Consider the following 21,356-nt stretch of genomic DNA (forward strand, 5'->3'; position numbering starts at 1 on the left):
AACTGTTCATCAAACCATGTGCTAAATAACAGGACGATCACACGACTAGGAAGATAAATTACAACTGTAGAGCTGAGGAAAAAGACCGTGCTCAAACTCACAATGCGCTCTTTATTCTAGAAAAGCCTGCTGCCAATCACAAGCAAAACCCCCAATTGAAAAATCCCTCGGTTAACTCCACTGCAGCGGCTGAGTGTTCAACAGGCTTCACGACAAATTACAGCATGTGATCGTGATCGCGCAAACAATCCAGTTCCCCGGGCCCCTGGAATATCACATGATCAAACGCTGAGGTGTTGCCTGTCTGTGTCGAGGCGTCGCCTGTCAGCGATAGCCCATGTGGTTCTGTTGACTGCGTCCTCTGAGGAATGCTGATAAGGCTCGGCGGCGCAAATCCCCTGAGCTCGCGGGGGCTCGGCACATGAGCGGAGATTCATCAAAACATATGTGAAGTGGACTTGCGGCTGATTGAGGGCCTGATATCCTCTCCTCTGGTCTTCATTAGACGGAGGAATGGGGGGAAGGCAGGGGGGTTCCTTCACCAACGGGGACTGCAGCAGCGCTCCGAGCTCTCGTTCCCAGCAACTGGGTCAGGCGGAGTGGAGCCGCTGGCAACCCACTGGTCTGTTGTATACATTACTACATTATTAGGGGCCCTGATTCGTAGAAGTTCACTGTTGTTTGCTGTGTTTTTGTATTTGAAAGGTCCTGAGAAAGTCCTGTTTATACTTGGCAATAAAATGTGTCTCGGGTGATCTGGTCACAAATAGTCAGTAAAACATCTGGATTTGTCAATCTGCAACCAAAACCAGGAGGTACCATAACAGAAACATCATGCCTGTATTCATTTAGAAGAAGTCTTCTATTTTAGGGCCTTGAGAGAGTGAGTCATGCCCTTCTTTTATCAAACAAGTTCTTCAAATCGAGCAAAAGATAGTTTGTAATTGCCCTCGAGAGCGACACACGAGCATTTCTTAATCAGCAGGACGCCAGCCTTCGTCAGTGCCCTCCAAAACTGTAACAAGTCACTGTTGCAAACATAAAGCTGATTTTCTGATCTGATACCGCAATGATTGATTGGTTTGATTAGATTAAGGCACAAAGACAACTTGGTAAGGCGTAGGAAAAGATTGTGGTTTGGGATAAAATAACTCATTGGATACGGTTAGGGAAATATCGTGGTTTTGGTTCAAATAACTACTTCATTGGGTGCCCCGGTAGCTCACCTGGTAAAGTGGGCGCCCAACGTACCAAAGGCTGAGTCCTTCCTGCAGCGACCTGGGCTTCGAATTCAACCCGTGGCCCTTTGCTGCATGTCGTCCCCTCTCTCTCTCTCCCCCTTTCAACACTATCACTATCTCTATCAAATAAAGGCAAAAGCCTAAAAAACAAACAAAACAAACTACTTCATTCAAAAAGACAATATTCCTACTAAGGTTTTTACATGGCTAATGTAATCAATGGTCTTTTCAACAACTTTCTAAGGTTTAGGCAAGAAAACTACTTAGGCTTGGGAAAAGATTGACTTTGGTTAGTCTTAGGCAAGACTATTACTTAGGTTTAGGAAAATATCATTGTTTGGTTTTAAATAACTACGGAATTGTCGTTACTTAAGTATGTAACTTACGTGACAAATAAATCAACGTTGACTTCTGGTTTCTCACAGGACACGGACGGTGGTCTCCTGTGCTAAAGTCCGGTATTTTTTTTTACCCACCCATCCACCATTCTATATTTCCTGGTTCCTAGTAATTACACACAAATAGATTTTGTGGGATATACACTTAGGTAAAGCTACGCACAGTGTATGAGAGTAGACAGCAGGTCCTAACAGAACTACAGACTGTGTAACCAGGAGGACTGGTGGCTCATTTCTGGACCAAAAGGTGTGACAGATGAAGGATTCCTGATCCAGACCATACAAACTGCACTTAAACTCTCCAATGGCGCCATAGGTCTAGGTCCAAACTGAACCAATGCAGGAAGTAGTTTGACAGCAAAAAGTTAAGGACGTACAGGGCATTGTGGTGAGTGGTGATTTTTTTTTTTTGTGGTGTAACACATTGGAGGTGACAAGTGGAAAAAGCTCTGGCTAAAGTCAGATCAATATCACACTGAGGAGTGGTCACAGCATTTGGTCACTTTGGTTACATGTTCCTTTTAAAGCTGAGATGTATCTACAGATAAAGTGTACTAAGTTAACTCCACATTTTCTTTCATCATTGTAAATTTGAAACAATTACAAATAATAGACAGAGATCCACATAACAAATAGGACTAAGGTATATTTGGTACAAACATGGTTGTTGGGAAAATCTCATGCTAATGCATTTTCCTCATGAGTATCCATTTTTTACTCAGAAACAATTAAGATGGCTTTCCTGCAGCTGGTGAGTCATCGATGAAACAGGCCTGTGATGATCAGCTAAGATAGACACAGAATAATGGCCACAGAATAATGGAGTAGCATCAGTCCTCGCTCCAGCTCACAGAACATGGAAAATAAGGTATCCAGATGGCTTGCAGAACCATTTCATTTGTTAATTGCAGCCTGTTGCCTGGTACCTGCTCTGAGTTTTTTTGCACAATAATGACAAAATGGCAGAGGTTAATCTTCTAATGACTACTCTACTGAATTTTGCAACACAAAATATCGCGCTGTCCCCGCAGGGCCGAAGCTTTAATGGGCAGGTGGGCGGTGGAACAGAGCCGATTAAAAGTAATAATGTTAAAGATGGTAATCATTAGGAGAAAGCATGGTTATTAATACTTAAAGGAACAGTGTGTACCATTTAGGGGGCTCTATTAGCGGAAATTAAATATAATATTAATAAGTATGTTTTCGTTAGTGTGTAATCGCCTAAAAAGATGAATCGTTTTTGTTACCCTAGAACAGTGGTTCCACCTTTTGGAGGAAGTAATGAGTATTTTGTTGGGTTTCATACTGTCAGCTGCCACAGTTATCAGATCTCCCCATCTCCCTTGATTATTATTTATATTTATATAAATGTAATTTATGGTTACCGTCAGCTGAGCACGCTGTCTTGTTCGTCTCCGAAGCATCATCTGTTTTTCTTTTTGTCCATTCTGTAAACCTAAAGAACACCTGTCTGAAAGAACACCATTGCTACCGTGGATGAATAAAGAGTTGATTTGTTTACTGTTCCGCCATGAAAAAGATTCCGATGTCAAAACATTAATTGCGTATCACATTTTTTTCCCCTGGTCCTTTGCACCCACACCTGTCATGCCTCTGGGCCCCACTAATGGGGCGCATCCAAACAGTTTGAGAGCCGGCCTCCATGTTTCTACAGCGGCCCAGAACGGACAAACCAAACACTGTTAACTTTTCCTGCATGGGCTGGAGTCGATAACGTTACTCGTTCTGGAATTAACTCCACTCAGTCGCCGCGAAACAAGACGCAGGAAAACCTCTGTTGGTCTTGAGGAGCTGCAGCATTTATTTCTGCACAAACTGCAACTTCTACTGTACATTAACTTAATATTCTCAAGCCAAACTGCGTCTTCTGCTCCACTCGCTCATTTGTTCCATCACACACATTTGCTGCCACTCTCTCTTGCTTCACCACTCACTTCCACTCACCACTAGATGTTGCCACGCTGTACCTTTAAATGAAGGTAAATATTAGTATGTTTGCTTATTATTACTTTTTTTTTTACCTCATTTGATGCTTTCAAGTTTTATAACTTAAACAGTACTTTGGGTGTTGCAGTTCTTTGCCTTGTTGCTTCCTTTACTCACTTATAACATAGTCAAAGTTTCCATCGTTTTTCTCCCTCTTCACACCTTCCCTGTGAACAACATATGTCCCCTGTGTTCTGTAGGTAAGCTCAGCTCAATGAGCAGCAGCTCGACAGGAAACAGGAAGGGGGTGGTGTGGCGCAGTGTAAATGTGCTCCTATACAGTAACCTATCCAATATTCATGGTTTGAGTGGCCAGACTGTTCAGTCATTAGTGCACTTACTGCCTCTCTGCCATCTCACTCTGAGGCTCATCACAGAGCCAGTCACTCAAGACGTGTTCCCCTGCAATAAATATGAGCCTGTCCTGACGCTCCACGCAACCCAGCACCTGACAAGGCAGTGCTCTCTTTTTTTGTAGGCTAGTTCCTTAAAAAGTGAGAAAGGTGCAATCACAACCTTGTCAAGATGTGAACATTTTTGTTTGAGGTAATAATCAGAGTTACAGTGGTTCCAATCCTGAGCGTTGCAAGATCAATCCAAGGGGTCACAAGATGATTAGCAAGATAGGAAAAAAATTAAGACAAAACATAAATGCTATGAACAAATATGTATATTTTTCTGTCTTCTCTCAAATCTTTGCACCTTTTTTTGTGAAATACTAAAACAAATTTGCGTTAACGCATTATCGCGTTATTTGTCACGTAACTTCCGTACTTAAGTTACATCATATTTGCAGTTACTTTAACCCAAACCACAATCTTTTCCTTAACCTAGCTAAGTAGTTTTGTTACCTAAACCTTACCTAAGTTGTTTTGAAAAGTACGCATGTATGCAAATGTGGAATAACTTTTTGTAAGATATACAAACTGTTGTATGAGGATACGTTGCATGAAATATAAACTTTATCCAAGTGTTCCAATTCTCCACTTAAATTGCTTTTTATATTTTTTACAGTATTTGGCTGCATAAGGGGAGATAGAAGAGTTAACTGAAGCAACATTTAATAATATCAAAACTAGACCTGACTTTTTTACGAAGCAGCTTATTCACAAAAATGTCAGTTAATAATGCAACAAACACACAGAGTTGAATTCCTGATGCAGTACCGGTGTATAGTTACATACCAGGGATAGCTCCTTCAGTGCCTCGGTTGCTTTAAAATTCTTCTTTAGCTGACTTGTTTATTGACATCCTCGCCTCATGGCCGAGGCGCATTTTATAGGTTCAATCAATAAGATGATGACATTCACCTGGTTTCACCTAGTGAGTCGATGCCATGCACACACTTTCGCAGAGCATGCTGCTGTTGATAGATTTTTTTTTTTCCATGGAGATCTCGGTTTGTAGGTGTTACATCTTTGTCTCACAACATGTTGTTGTTAAGGCTGCCTTCAATAAAAATTCGAAATAAGAAAAATTATAAATAAAGTATTCATGCACTGGCACCCAAACTTTTGGGCTTGTGACCCTTTATAGCCAAGCAATGGCAACTCCTGACCCCTAACAACGTAGCATCATACAATATTTTGTACGATATCTTACGAAAAGTTATTTTTCGTGTTTTCCTACAAAGCAACATGCGCGATCAGTGCACCTGCACAAACCCCCTGTCGTGTTTAGGCAACAAAACTACTTGATTAGGTTTAGAAAAAAAGATCGTGGTTTGGGTTAAAATAACTACTGAAGTGGCGTCACTTAAGTACAGAAGTTATTTGACAAATAAGTCAACGTTAGGGTTAAAATAACGTCGGAAGTGGCGTTACTAAAGACAAATAAATCAAAGTTGACTTCTGTTTTCACACAGTATACAAATAGCTGTCTCGTGAGCAAAAGTCTGGTGTTTTTTGACCTACACATCCTCCTTGACCTTCTCCCTACTAGGTGTTTGTCGCTCTTTTTACTATTATAAGTCTTACAGTGCTTCATTTTTTTGTAGGTATAGCTAAGAACGGTGTATGATAACAGCCTGCTATATGGAAATACCTGTATCATATGCATCTTAACTGGATTCACAGTTTTTTTACGCATATATTTATTGTCATAACAATGCTTTTATGCTGCTTTCTAAGACAGGTCTCTCTTGAGAAAGAGATTTTAATCGAATTGTTACCTAGTTGAGTAAAGGGCAAGAAAAAAAATAAGATTTATTCTTCAAGACCCATTTCTGGTTTTGGACTTGTCATCACAAAATGAATGTCCTCAGATCAAGTTCAAATGTTTCTTTCTGTCACTGTTTTTATCACAGCACTCCTCGATGATAGATATTTAATTGGCGCCAGTAAAGCCAAGGGTCCCATAACTCTTTTTGTGTGTCTCGGAAGGCCAAGTTGAAGTCCTGAACCCTTTCAGTGACCAGCTGTCCGTCTCTGCGCTTTTCTCTTCCTCCTCTTTTGTTTTGTCGTCTGCTTTTGGAGCGCCCCGTGACACCATTTGTCTCCATAACAAGTCTCGGTGAACAGCGTTTTGGTGGACCCACCTGCAGGAGCCCCGGTGCTGGTCGCTGCTCACCGCGGGCCTCCCAGGACTACCCACAGAGGAGGAGGCAATTAAGGCCTGGAGAAGGAGCCATAAATCTCCATAAACTTCAGCGAGCCACTCTCCCCCCACTTTCGCTGGACACTCAGATAATGCATCTCTTTCTCAACGGCCCCCAGACGGACTCCAGGGGAGACCAGTCGATCTCCTGTCTTCCCACAACTGAGCAGCTCCTTCTCAAAGTTCCTCCGCAGTCAAGGCCATGACTCATGGTGCAATCGTTTTTGACAATGCTGATCAGCAATGTTGGGGTTTTTTTTTGCTCAGAAAATGTTTATTTTGACCTTGGGTTTTTCTGGTTTAGGAAACATTTCCCATTTCTATCGCTGGAACAAACATTTGCTAAAAGATGATTACGTATATAATTCTGAAAACCAGTCGTTTAAATGAGAAACACATGATGAAATAACTGTATGAAGCAAGAGAGAGTCAGTCTGACAAGACAGTTTCATGATATAGTCTAGGCCGGAGCAGAGTTATGAATTATAGACACTTTCCGTCTCAATGCAATGGAGAGCGTTTTCACAACATGCTGTATAACATGAAACCTTTTTTTTTTTCTGTGCGTGGTAATAGATCGCCGAGCGGTGCGGTTCAGGGGAAGAGGCACTGTTCTCACTAATCAGACAGGACGTGCAACGGAAAACATCCCTCTTGAGGAGGAAATGCCTGCTTCCTCTTTATCATATTCTTAAGGACATGCTCCTCTGCAAAGCTGCTGATGTATGGATTCAGCACCACCACCTACAAACACATAGGTGTGTGTGTGTTTGTTAGGGAGAAACTGTCCAGTGTTGGGTAATTAGAGAGTTACCAGCACTGCAATTAGTAGCTGTGATTTTCCAAAGTGTGTGGCAGCAAGTCTCTTTCTTGTCTCGGTCTCTGACAATGAGGACTCAGAATTTTATTTCAACAACGATCAAGACCACAACTTTGGGGGTGTCACTAAATTGCCATATAGGCATTGTCTGATTTGTTAACAGAATTACTGGGGTTGGATGTAAAACTTCCTGCTACAAATCCAACCAATAACTTGACTCATTTCTAATTTTAAATTTGTGTTACTGTTAATGGCTGTCATTCCTTCGCCGCCCCCCTTCACACTCACTACAACACTGAAAATTGTATTGTGTTAGGTGGATGGTAAAACATGGAAAGTGTGAAAGTGAGGGAGTGCTGATTAAAGATGGCTAAGTTGATTTCAGCTCCCTAGTGTTTGTCTACTCCTAAAAAAACACAGGAAAATTCCCACACATATTCATACAATTTGATTATTTTATTAAGACATTTCTCATGGTATACAGACACACATAGCCTACAGTGTAATATATGGCAATAAAAGAGGTGAATGAAGAGGATTTTTTTTTTTTTCTGTGGGTGTTTTTATGGTAATGTGGATCTTTAAGGGGAGTACCTATGGTTTGTATGTTCAACGTTTTATCGAAAGTGTGTCATGCAGTGTGGGACTCCCACTGGTCTGGTCTTGGTCTTGGTCTTGACTTAATCTCAAAATCTCTTGATACTTTAAGGTCTTGATGCTTTGACCAAGACACTCTGGTCTTGGTCGTGACCATAGACTATATAATAAGTGGACGTAGTCACCGTGACGTCAACCATTGGCAGTTTGTGGACTGCTGTTTTGTAGCCTTGTGTTTGGCATTTTGGCCATTGCCATCTTGTTTTTTTGCAACCAGAAGTGACACAAGAGGTTGAAGCTAAGTACAACCAAGGTGACCAAAATGTTACAATTAACTTTCATGAACTGAAAACAAACTGTGAAATGGTTAAAGTTGTAAGACGAAAACTCGGATATTGGACAATGCTGTATAGTACTCAAAATTAAGTTATTGACGAGTGGTACAAAAAAAGTGTCCATGTGGTGGTGTGTTCAAGGCCTGGAAAGCTCGAGGTTGGGCTGAATATTCATTTTACAAAAAATACCAAATTCCCCATTGTCCTGTTTGCCACCTTCTTTGATTCTACAACGATACAGCCAATGTAGCTTAGGAAAAAAAAACACATTCAGAAATATATAAAAAAAAAAAAAATGGTTCGTGAAGATGTTGGCAAAGGTGACATCATTTTTTTTTTATTTTAAAAGTGGTATTTTTACTTATTTTTACTTTTTTGCCCAGAAAAGTGCAAAAGTTTAAAAACTGTGAAGTCAGTTTCAGCTCCTTCCTGAGAGAGATAACTGCTACTGAGAGGACGTGTTAATAGATGCCTCTCAGCAGATGCTGTTGATGGAGATGTGAAAGGTGTTGACTTGATCTGTGAACTGTCTCTCCTCTCCTCTCCCTCCTCTGCACAAGCCTGTCTGGCACATCTCAAAAACACATCTGGGGAAAAACTGCTGCTAGTAAGTGAGCGTGTGTCACTTAAATTGTTCTACCTTTCATTGACCTGAAGACGTACCGTTTCTGTGCGTTTTCCGTGTGCCGGTAAAACCACATGTGGAGGTGGCAGGGCGACTCATTCGATCCCTACACCTCTCTGCTGTTCTTTTTCCTCCCTCCCCGTTCCTCCTCTTTGGTGGTGTGATATCACTTTACCGGGTCACCAGATTTCCCAGAGTCACCGAGGGGACATGTTGCTCACCTCTTGACTTCTTTACCTCTTGAACTGAGAGAAATTTCCCCTGATGTAGGGCTGAGACTGCCAGCTGTCAGTCTCACCGCCCACTTATTAACAACTGAAACCAAGAGCGGGAGAAGGTGCGCAATTTAGTGAAAGTAAAAGGCAGATAGCTGATAAGCATCAAGCGGTACTTGTAGAGCAGCTCATCTAACATTAATGGTAGAGTAATTGGTTTGTAACTGTAACACTTACTAGGCCATCAATAATGACCAGGGAGGCAAGTGTAGGGTTACGTGGTTGGGATAAGGGGCCATTGTGCTGGAGCTGAAGCCACAGGATCAGCTGAATGGGCCTGCAGTTATGTCGGACAAATATTTATACAGTGTCATGTTACTGGAACATTCTAACTAGAGGAGACAAGAATAGGCAGGGTGATTGAAAAGTCAGATACACATGTACTACATTTCTACTTTATCTGAGGATCTACTATTGGATCATTCACTGATCAAAGCTCAGGAAATACGATAATGAAAGGGGCTCCTTATACTTACGAGTATTTATTTTTTTTGGCTGGGATGCAGTGAGAGGTGTAATTCTATAATGATATGAATTTAAGAAATATTTTAAAGTCTGAAATGCATTTGATATTTTCAATTAAACATGTAAATATTGCAGAGGTGGGCAAAATACTCTTTTACAGTATATTTGATTTTAAATCATAATAAAATTAGCAAATGGAAGTGAATGTTTTTGTCAAATTCAGTAAATTGATACCTGAAAAATCAACGTACTTCATCAACTTCATCACCTTCATCACATTGATCAAAATCTCCAGTAAATTATGTAAAATGTATTATATGAATATTATACTTTTTTGTCAAAATTGGATTACCAAAGATTTACGCTTATTGCAAGGGCTTAAAGGTTAGGTCCACAATTTTTTAAAGTCTGTCTCAAAACAACTGTCAGGTGCCCATATGGACATTGAAACATGTTTTGCTTGCTGTAGTCATTCCTCCTCTTCATACTGGCCGTTAATGATCCCTTCCCAATGCATTCTCATTGTAAGTGATGGGGGAGAAAATCCTTGCTTGGATAGTGTGTAGTGTGTACTTAAAAGGCTGTAACATTGGACTCGTACGGCTGAAACCTCATATTAGTGTCAGATAGGCTACATTTTAAGATACATCTTTTTTGCTGGGAAGGGAGACTGTGGATTTTGCAAACCATAAACTATATTGTCATCTTTTATACATGACAATTTGAATCCACTGCATTTATGCTGTTAAGTATTCAACCATCTACTCTGTTGATACTGAAACCACTTTGTCACCGTTTTCAACAGCAAAACCACACTGAGGACAGGTGTGTTTACCTGGATGTTTGTAAGCTTTTCATCATGTCTGCCAACACCTGAACAATAGCTTGTTTTTATGTACAATAGCTGGAAAGGGTCAAATTAAACATCTCCATATTAGTTTAATAGTAGTAATTTAACAGTGATAATACAGCAACTAAAATGTATTCTTATATTGTACTGTATCCCAATATGTAGATGGATGACAAATACAATAAAAAAGTAGGTGTTGCCTCAATTAAGTAGTAGTCTTGATACAGCTCAGTATTGCAAATATTGGCAGGCATTGTGGGTGTTACAGAAATGCCATTATGACCAATACACAGACAATTGTGAAAATGAGGTTATAATGTGAAACTTTCCCTTTTAAAACTTAAAGACTGGGCTGTTGTAACTCTGCTGTGTTCCCAGTCTCTGATTAACATTTTGTGCAGAACCGCTGGTCCACTAACAACACCGCATCTACAGTCTGCTCCCGTCTCCGCTACACTAACCTTGAGTCCTGCCAGGCTGCATCTCAGTGCCTGCGCTCATTTCAAGGGAATGCGGTATATCAATTCAAACCTCAACTTTCTAGCGCAGCATCATACATTTGATAAATGCCAGAGCAAGTCCTTGCACTTATGTCAAATTTCAGATCTGCTCAGACTTGAGATTTCAACAAGGCGTGAAGAAGATGTAAATACATTGTGTCCTAGGAAAACATGAGGAAACTGTATTCCTTCTGTGATGAAATCTCAGGAGTGTATATTTCTCTTAAAAATGTGGAAATCAAGACAAACACAGCAACTTGGTTTTTGAGGTCAGATTGAGTTGCCATGTGACCCTAACCCCCCCCCCCCACAGCCCTCTGAACCTCCCCTGAGAGCCACAGCTGTTGGGGACCTCTCTTTGAACCCACAGCAGGAGGTCTGCAGCACCCCCGGGCCCTAAGCTGTCCCTTCTCTCCACCACTGCCTCAGACTTTGCACACTGTAACCATAGCCTGACGCGGCCTTTTAAGAGGGCTCAAACCTCCCACGGCAGCTGCTCGGCTGGTAAACGGATCCACGCAAGGCACATCACCTGAGAGCGCCGGGGGTAGCTCTCTGGAGAGCTGCTCATGTGTCCTGCTGCCTGCTTCCATTCACAGAGGATCAGAAAAGGAAGAAAAAAAAGGGCTGCGAGGACCCATGAGACTGAGCAGAAAAAGGGAAAGTAACAAAACTGGAAACTTTCAAGGTGACCCATTTATTGAAAGACTGCTTGGACTGCTTTATTTAACAGACGTGGTCCTATGTGGTGTATTCTCAGACAGCAGATGAAACAGGAATAAAGCCCAGAAGGATTTACAGAGGAACTGCTGCAGAAAAAAAAAAATTAGAGGATAGACTTATGTAAGTGTTGTCACAAATAGCTTGTGGCCAGGTCAAATTTGTGTTTCAGTTGCGTTGTCTCTGGTTGAGATCTCCTCATTAACAGGAGGTTGGATGAGATGCAAAATGGTAAATGGACTTGCATTTATATAGCGCTTTTCTAGTCTTCCGACCACTCAAAGCGCTCTACACTACATGTCGGTATTCACCCATTCACACACACATTCATACACTGATGACAAAGGCTGCTAAAGGTGCCAACTTTGTCCATCAGGATCTAATCTAAATACTCATTCACACACCGATGGCTAAGCCTTTGGGAGCAATTTGGGGTTAAGTGTCTTGCTCAAGGACACATCGACATGTGACCCGGAGCAGCAGGGGATCGAACCACCGACCTTCCGATTGTTGGACAACCTGCTCTACCTTCTGAGCCACAGCCGCCCCAAAACTGGTGGTCAAAGTGTTGTACATTAAATATCTACAAAAGTGCAGCCAAAGTGCTCCTAAGGAAAACTATTAGCACCAACCTCACCCAAGCTAAGGGAATGCAAACTGTCAAACATTGGATAAACTGTGGTGATATGCTGCAGTGATATTATTTGACAACAATCTTGTTTTGTTTATTTTCTTAATATTTTGTTCCTTTTTTTCCTGCATGGTTAAGGTTAGGGGAAGGTCATGGTTATGGCAATTTAACTAGAGCCGTTTCTCAACAATGCGTTGTGAAAATTCCCACACGGAGCATGACAACTATGCACAACAGTTCGGGTGCAAATTATCCGCGTTGACGTGTTCCATTTTTGTCCATGACTTGCCACTGTACAAGACCATCCACCTCGCTACATACATAGTAACCACTACCTCCTACTTTGGCACTCAATGTCGGCATTGGACGTGAATTGTGAGCTACAGAATTGTCCAATATGGACAGAATTCCTAGGATACTGGGCTGTTTGAAAATGTTTTGGTCGGCCATTCCTCCTCTCCATACTGGCCTTGAAGAGATCCCTCCATTGTAAAAGATGGAGGACAAAATCCACAGTCCGTAGATAATGGGGCTTTTTTGTGTTAAATTTGCTCTTTGAGTTTACTTGGACAGTCACAACATTGCATTAGAATTATTTTTTTGCACTTACAGTAACGAGGACTGTGATTATCTCTCGTATTTGTCTAAGTGTAGTTAATGGATAGAGAGAAAACTTAGTCATCTATTAAAAACCTCAATCAATCCATTTAGGAATGACAGAAGGTTCCAATTCTGTGCTTTGAATTTTGGCGGCGGAGCTACGTTATTCTTTACATCTCTATCATGTATTGTGCCTTTAATGCAACTGTCAAATTAAATAAAGGATAAATGAAAAGTGATAAATGAAAATATATATTCTCCACCACTTCTCCTTCTCCTGTTCTCATGCTACCACGCATTATTCCCATAGAAAATTCTCCACCTTGCCATGCTCGGTGAATTTTCAACATTCCCCTAATGTCAGGATATTAAATCAAATAAAGATTGAATCAGTGGTGTAGCGGCAGCTGGGGCGTGCCATGTGGGACTTGTAGTCATTAATGAGCAGTGACTAATTGCTCTATGGTTCTGTGGGAATACAGTGGATCTCTATGGGACTTGTTCAATGCTAAGTTTCCTCCTTCAAACAACCCTCATGCCTCTCTCTCTCGTCAAGGTTTAAAGCTCTCCACCCTTACAGCATATTGCCGATGAGACAGGGAGATAAATTAGGAAACAACCTGTTTCCCACCCTTTGGGTTTTGCCATTAAAAGATATGTATCATCCTCTGTTAGGCGTATAGTACTTCGGAAAGCTACATTTGTATGTTGCTGGGGGAAAGAACCATTGGTTCTGCAGAAAAAAATCTATTTAGACAAACAATATGTTAGGGTCAGTGACTGCCAGGACAAAGTCTGTACTAATGACCTTATCTCTGTCTATAGTTGCACAGGGATATACTGTAGAATTTATTTGGGCCTTTTTTGTAAGCAGCAGCGATGGCTGCCAGCTGGCTAAAAGAGGCATTGAAGAAACCAAGGACACGGTCTAATTTTCTAAAATGCATTAGTTATCACTATTCCAATAAAAATACGGAAAGACAAAAAGACAGAAGCTATATAAATCAGCTAGTAAACATCCCCCTCATCAAGCTGATTGACAGGATTTACTGCCTGTCCTTCACTTCTCTTTACCTCCATTATTATTGCTATTGATTGCTGTCACTTCGGAATGGTACTGTTTATTTTCTCCGCTCGACTTGCCACGGCTTCAATAATCACTTACAGCATGAGCAGGAGTGTTCTAGCCTTGAGGTGGTAGTTTCAGCGGCGCTAGATACAGTATGTTTTGTCTCAGCCGTGATGGCACCTCGTGGATCGATAACACCTTGTCAAAGACTAACACCATACTTGAGTGAGCATCTTTATTGAAAGTGGCATTTAGTTTATTCTAAGATTAAACTCGCTTTGTTTGGTATGTGCGACAACCTTCTTTCCGAGTTGCTTGTACTTTGAAGGAATCAGTTTTGTTGAAAAGTTTGAACTGCAAAGTATCGACTTTGTCTACAGCTATGAAGATGCATGTTTGTTTGTTTTTATTTTCTGACATTTTATAGACCAGAAAAATAATAGACTAACTGAACAAATAAACCACAGATAAATCAATAATGATAAAAAATCATTAGTTGCAGCCTTAATTCTGTTATATGAAATGATGAGCCTGAGAGTGGTTTTCCATACAACAACATATTACCGTTCCTTCCTTTAAAGGTGCAGTGTGTAGAAAATGGCGGCATCTAGTGGTGAGGTTTCAGATTGCAACCAACTCTTTTAGTCATGATATTTCGTACAGACGTTCATGGTCCCCAGAGGATGAACCCTACTGGCTTTAGTGATCTCCCAACCTTTCATCTAGCATCCTCAGTGAGTTAAAATATTACTTTACAGTAAAAATATGTCAGCACTTACTGAATGGATTGGGTCAGATGTTTGTTCAGACATTCGTGGCTGCCAGATGATGTATCCCAATGACTTTGGTTACCCACCTGATTAACGCATATCTAACACCCCCATGATGTTAACATTTGTGCATGGTCTTGAAAACTACTAGATGGATTGCCATGCAATTTGGTTTAGACATTTATGTCCGCCTTAGGGTGAATTGTAATAGCTATGGTGATTCTCTGACTAGCACCATTATGGGTCTAAATTTAAATGAATGGCATTCCCATCAGCCTTGGCTGTAGCTTGTGTTCAGTGCTAATAAGCAAATGTTAGCATGCTAACATGACAAACTAAGATGGTGAACATGGGAACATTATACCACCAGCATAACATCAGCATGTTATCATTTTTGAAAATATGTTTTTTTGTTATTCATTCAATCATTGTTTAAAACTCCAGTGTGTAGGATTTAACGGCATCTAGTGGTGTGGTTGCAAATTGCAACCAACTGAGTACCCTTCCGCCCACTCCTCCCTTTCCAAGACTATGGTAAAATGAGCCATCAAGTGCAAAAACGTGGTAACGCCTTTCGCCTCGCTCAGAGGCCATCCTTAACATAATAACACTACTTTAGGAGCAGCGGACGTCAGACGGCGGCTGGCCATACCACGGTATGCAGTCTGCTGCTTATATTACTGAAGTTTCACAAGCGTGAAAACGTGAAAGGCTCTTGCTAGAGCCGGTGTTAGGTTTGTCCATTCTGGGCTACTGTAGAAACATGGTGGAGCAACAAGGCAGACTCGGTGAAGAGGATCCGCTCCCTCTGTAGATATAAAGGGCTCATTCTAAGCTAACAAATGCAAAACTTAGTTTCAGGTGATTATACACTAATGCAAAAATAGTTATGAACATTATATTCCATTTCTGCAAATATCTAATAGGTCCCCTGAAATGTCATACACTGTTCTTTCAAGCTCAGACTTTTTTTGGAGGTATAGTCAGGTAACAGGGTTAAACAGGGTTAAAGTAAGGTTTTGGACACAGTTTCACATTCTACTGTATTATGTAAAAAAATGCATCCTGATTGGGTCCACTTCTGTTTAAACCTGTCAGTCAGAAAACCCAGCAACATTTATCTTCATACAAATAAGTACAAATTTCCTGTGAGATCAGGTTGGTGTGAGAGAAAGGAGGGAGGGACGGAGGGACTGAGACTAAGGCTGCAAGGCAGCAATCACACAAAACACATTTGGAGGTCATTACAGAGCCAGTCATGCTGAGTGATTCCTACAGGCTGAAACACTGCTTACAGTGTTTAAAGTGGATTTGATGAAAGCTTTCATTCAGTCCAGCTCATTAGTTTGAGCCTTGGATAGTACACATTCTGAGATTACTCAACTGTGGGCCTGCACTGTGCTGCCAATGCCAGGAGGTTTGCTTTTCATTCATTTCTACATAAATCACTCAGTAGAAACACAAATCTAAAGCAGAACACCTAATATGTCCAGAAAACAGAGCGCATGTCAGTAATATCAGCCTCCTGTTTGAGAAATTAGACATGAACACAATTATAAATTAAATTACAAAAAAAAAGAAATTAATTAAAAAAATAAAGAACAAGCATGAGCCATTTTAGATTATTGTGAAAAGCACTATGGTCCATTTTTAACCCAGAATGATGATCTTTAATGAGCAAAAACAGGAAAGTATAAGAGCATAGACTGAAGAGGACGTAGTCAGCGTGACATCACTCAATGGTTTGTGGACTGCCGTTTTGAAGCCTCAAGTTTTGCATTTTGGCTGACACTATGTAGGTTTTTGGCCGTTGCCATCTTAGTTTTTTGCAACCAGAAGTGCCACGTGAGGGTGGAGATAAGTACAACTGAATGTTGAATAAGACATTTTTATGTAACCAAAATGTTACAATTAACTTTCATGAACTTAAAACACTGTGAAAGGGTTAAAGTTCTATGACAAAAACACAGGAAAACTCCCAGACCGGGTAACGACCAGTCAATTACAAGGTAGCCACGCCCTAAAGCATACCCTGCTTTATGGTCTATTTGACTCTAAATGGGACCATAATTTACTAAATGAAAATCATGCTGTATTGAAGAAGACTTGAAACTAGCGATTAAGACCATAAACCATTTTTTACAATGTTTAATGAGGTAATAAATCAAGTGAGATGTAGGGTCATTTTCTCATAGACTTCTATACAATCAGACTTATTTTTGCAACCAGAAGAGTCGCCCCCTGTTGGATATTAGATAGAATGCAAGTTTAAGGCACTTCTGCACTGGCTTCACTTTTCAGAGCTGGATGTTGCCCACTGGTTAAGAGCTTGTTCACAAACTACAAAAATAGGGCTCATCAAAACCCACAATTTAATCCAAAATCAATGAATGCCTCGCTGCTGTGAGACACAGACAATAGATCATTCTGTAGCTTACTTCATATACCATAATTTACAGTGATGGTATTATTATGACTATGATGCTCAAATAATCATAGGGAACATTTCCTTTAACTTCCCTAAAGGGAGTATCAGGAGATTGGATTGAGCCTTTCAGTAACTTGCACAAAGACACCTCATCAGGGCACACGTTTTCCAAAACAGAAGCTTGATCGCTCTGTCCTGACAGCGGTCCCCTGCTGCCTATAACGGTCAATGTAGGGACACTGTGACCTAACAAATGTTTTATTTTTATTCCTGTTGCCATTAAAGCCCACGAAAAGCCTAAACCCAAATGCATTTACTACAGTCAGAAGCTAATAACGTCCGCTCAACAAAAGGTTTTTCGTAATTTCCCAGAAACCAAGGGATCCCGATGTTTCTGAAAATCTATTAACTCTGTTTACGGATGCGAAGTCTGAGTGCACCGGAATTATTTTGTGGTTCGTTCCGCTTATTCCCATGGATACCTGGTCAAACAGACACGACATGAAATCATCAGGTTGAGATATTTCCATTGAAGCTGCAATGGACTTTCAAAGCAGAAAATGTTTTTTGGTCTCAAATGTCTCTATTTTCTATAATTGTAAATGGAATATTTTTTGGTTTTGAACTGTTGGTTGGACACAAACAAGCAATTTGGAAAATGTCACCTTGGGCTCACTATGACATTGTATTTTTTGACATGCCCTATATTTAAACTCAGGGTTGAAAAGCATACTGGGAGATGTAGGAAAATCTAGGCAACAAAGGAAATCACCAAAAGAAGTTCATTATGCAATGAAAGTAAACAAGACTTCACAATTTTCTAAAACTGAATGTCTTCATGCATCAATAACTGATATCTAGGACTTCTTAAGGGTAAATATTATCTTCACTGTAAGTTGCTCTGCGAGGTCGACATTTAGCCGATGCTCTTATCTAAATGTTAAAGATTGGAGCCACATTTTGCCTCGGCTCCCTTCTCCTTTCAGCATCGCAGCCCATGTCCGCGGGCATTCATGCACACAGAAGGATGCAGGCCTTCCCCAACAACGTGACCCTGGGCCCTCACAGACGGAAGACGGAGCACGCTCCCATCTGACTCAGCTCAGGTCCACGCAGCGGGCTGTCAAAGCCCATCATCGTCATACACTCCTGCGATCAATACCTTACAGCCTCCTGACAGAGTGTGTTAGCGTAACACACTCCTCTTTCTCTCTTAAGTCTTAATCAAAAAAAAAAAAGCCACAGAGAATGAAAGCAAACAGCAAAAATGTCTGTTTTTAGTGACATATTCTATCTATTTCCCTTTGGTTGACATCATGTTTCCTACATGTTGGACTTTAAATAGACTCTGAATGTTCTGTAACAGTATAATGTAACATTCAATGACTTTCCACCCACAATTTAGAATTCAAAAATGCCTTTCAGCTATGACGCCACATAAATGGAACATTTATTCTCTCTCATCAGCTGAAGTTGCAAGCAGGGATATTTTGCAAATGTTACAAGTTCTTGCAGCAATATCTTGCACAGACCAAGATTTATATCTTTGGAACTTGAACGCTTAAGGCCCTCCAAGCTATTTTGAAATAAAGTTCAACTTTGGAAACGCTGGCAGAGTCTGTACAATAATGTTACACACTTCCCTTCAGTGCTTTATCAATTTAACATTGACGTGTCCATGAAAACTGAAGACTGAAAGCAGTAAATATGCCGATGCTTTAATACTCTATTTATTTCTGTTGCTTATTTTGAGCAACATATGTCTCTTACTCTATGAAAAGAACCAAACAAAGCCAAACCAACTACGATAGCATGATTTTTAGAAGCTGATGTGAATATTTGTCCATTTTATATATTCATTTGTCTAAAGCTGTAGAAAGGAAGAAATATTGAGGTGGAAAAATAAAGATGAAAATTGATGGCAAAAGAGGTACTAGATGCATTTACTGGAGCTACGTAGGTCCACCTCTATGAAAGTTGTTACACCAAAGTGAAAAAAAAACCTTTGACCTACAGTACAAAGTGTGTACTTAATATGTATGAAGCAATCTAAAGTACAATCAGAAAGTTTGGTGGGTGTATACTTGCCAGCCTTCTACAGTAAATTGCCATAACTGTTGCAAAAGCAACTGCTTGCATTCCAGGGGCATATGTGCCAGCTCCCCCTTCAAACACACACTCATACAGTTTGACAACACATAGACACACTTGCAAAATCAATAATCTTCCGTCCCGCTTGACAAACACACCAGAGCTTCTCTGTGGTACGAGAGGTTTCCATCCTGCCAAGTCTGAAACTTGTGTACAAAACTGAATCAACTTTATAAACATTTTTTTTTCTTTTAGATGTCTGAAATCCAATACTTCTTTTTCAGGGCCTTCGTATGGTACCAGACCTAAATATAAACATAAATATAGTGCTGGTATTACTGCAGTAGCTTCACATCTTTATAACACTGGACTATTACCTTTAAACTACATAAACTGAGTATGGGTCAATGCCAAAACAAACGCATACTGTCAGTTGTAATAAGTAAGCATTTAGCGATTCTGGGAACAGGGAAGGATTTTGAACTGAGGCAACATTATGATAGCCATCAATAATTTGTATATTAGGAGTTCATGCTGGTCTCATACACCGCTTATAGCTATACCTACACAAATGAATGCACTCTAATTCATATATATCCTACGAAATTAATTTGTATCTAATTCCCGTAATTGTGAACCAGGAAGTATAAAGAGCGACAAATGCCACGTAGGGAAGAGGATTGGATGAATGGGCACATCAAAACCACCGGACTTTCGCCCAGGAGACCACTGTTTGTACCCCGAGTGAAACCTGAAGCCAATGTTGATTTATTTGTCACATAACTTCAATACTTAAATTACGCCACTTCCGTAGTTATTTTAACCTAAACCACAATCTTTTCCTAAACCTAACTGATAAGTTTCGTTGCTTAAACCTAGCTAAGTAGTTTTGTTGCGTAAACCTAACCAAGTCGATCTTTTCTTAAACCTAGCTAAGCAGTTTTGTTGCGTAAACCTAACCAAGTCAATCTTTTCCTAAACCTAACAATGTAGTTTTGTTGCGTAAGCATAACCAAGTCAATCTTTTCCTAAACCTAACTAAGACGTTTTGTCGCTCAAATGTAACAAAGTCGATATTTTCCTAAACCCAACTAAGTAGTTTTGTTGCCTAAACCTAAGTCGGTTCCTGTGAAGGCGGAAGTTTATTTTGAAAACACTGGAGCGGAAAGTGACACATGCGTCACGTGCTGCTGTACATTCGTAGGAAAACGCACGAAAAATGAGGAATAACTTTTCGTAAGATATCATACGAAGAGTTACCATCAGGTTCACACCACTTATTAGCTTCAAAAGCCTTGTGCTCTCTACTGCCTTTCACATACATTGTTACAAAGCTGCTATCTATTAACTAAATTACAAAACAAGAGTATCTTATTTTGATAATGTAATGATATTCTCATAAATTCTTTAAGCCAATTATTTCAAAATAAAAGAAAAAGCTTATTGATATAACAAGCACAGCTGTCCACAATAAAACAAAAACTTCCAAGGGTGATACACTGTATATTATCTTTCAGATTTCACAATAAAACATGTGTTTGACTCACCCATGCTAACGTCCAGAGAGAAAGGGTCCATCTTGAGCTAGCTCTGGCAGACAGACAGATCCACAGATTTATGTCTTCACTGTCAGGTGCAACTTGCCCTGGAGATCAGACGAAGTCTATCTCAGACTGTTCTCCCACCAAACTCTTTTTCTTCTTTCTGGCCAGCTTCACTTCCAAAGAATGGACAGTCCCCTGTTGCAGATCAATCTGTTGAGAGCTCCCCATTCTGGGCATTAGGAAATCCTGGCTTTCTTTTGTTGCAAGGCAATCGAAAGAGAGCAGTGCATGGCTGAACTCCTAAACAGGACTTTCTCATGCAGCTGGTACCTTCCAGGACAATGCCGCTGCTGGTAGGGGTTTGTTTTCTGGTTGTTTTTACTATAGCGGGGGCTTCAACACCACTTTGTTTCATGGCTGGGGTTTTCAGGGAATCATTCAAGAGCAGGACTATGAATATTATCAGGGTTTAACAGGTAGCACATGCTAAATTAGCCTGACATTGCATAGATCCTGTGCGGTAAACTATGTTTCATATTTTAGTTTTTACTGACTGAGCACCATTATTTTGTCTTATACAGCAATAGTAGGAAATAGTTCTAATGAAAAGTACTACACAGATTTGATAATTCAAAATGATCTTATTGGAAGGCTTATAAATAGCACCACATTACAATGACATTCCACATGTCATCAGACACATTTTAGCCTTTTCGCGTGTCATTTGTACACCTCTTTTGCGTGTCATTTGGACACCACTCAACAAAACTACGATAACGGCCGCAGTTAGGTTTA

The 21,356-nt window shown here is 40.4% G+C and overlaps 1 protein-coding gene and 1 long non-coding RNA gene across 7 annotated transcripts in view; both read right to left on the minus strand.

The window, feature by feature from the left end:
- rxraa (retinoid X receptor, alpha a) overlaps positions 1-20,684 on the minus strand; it is a 168,585-nt gene extending 147,901 nt beyond the window's left edge. For all 6 annotated transcript variants that reach the window (XM_037752976.1, XM_037752975.1, XM_037752974.1 and 3 more), the window contains exon 1: positions 20,565-20,684. In XM_037752976.1, the coding sequence (XP_037608904.1) occupies positions 20,565-20,595 (31 nt within the window). In that variant the 5' untranslated portion in view covers positions 20,596-20,684. The remainder of the gene's footprint in view (positions 1-20,564) is intronic.
- On the minus strand, positions 11,387-12,722 carry LOC119478311. Its single transcript, XR_005204418.1, has 2 exons — positions 12,670-12,722; positions 11,387-11,517 (listed from the first exon to the last, which is right to left on the minus strand). It is a non-coding gene; the product is annotated as an uncharacterized LOC119478311 (long non-coding RNA).
- Positions 20,685-21,356: the final 672 nt, after the last annotated feature.

Source organism: Sebastes umbrosus, chromosome 19 (assembly GCF_015220745.1).
Source record: "Sebastes umbrosus isolate fSebUmb1 chromosome 19, fSebUmb1.pri, whole genome shotgun sequence".
In the NCBI taxonomy this organism is placed as follows: domain Eukaryota; kingdom Metazoa; phylum Chordata; class Actinopteri; order Perciformes; family Sebastidae; genus Sebastes; species Sebastes umbrosus.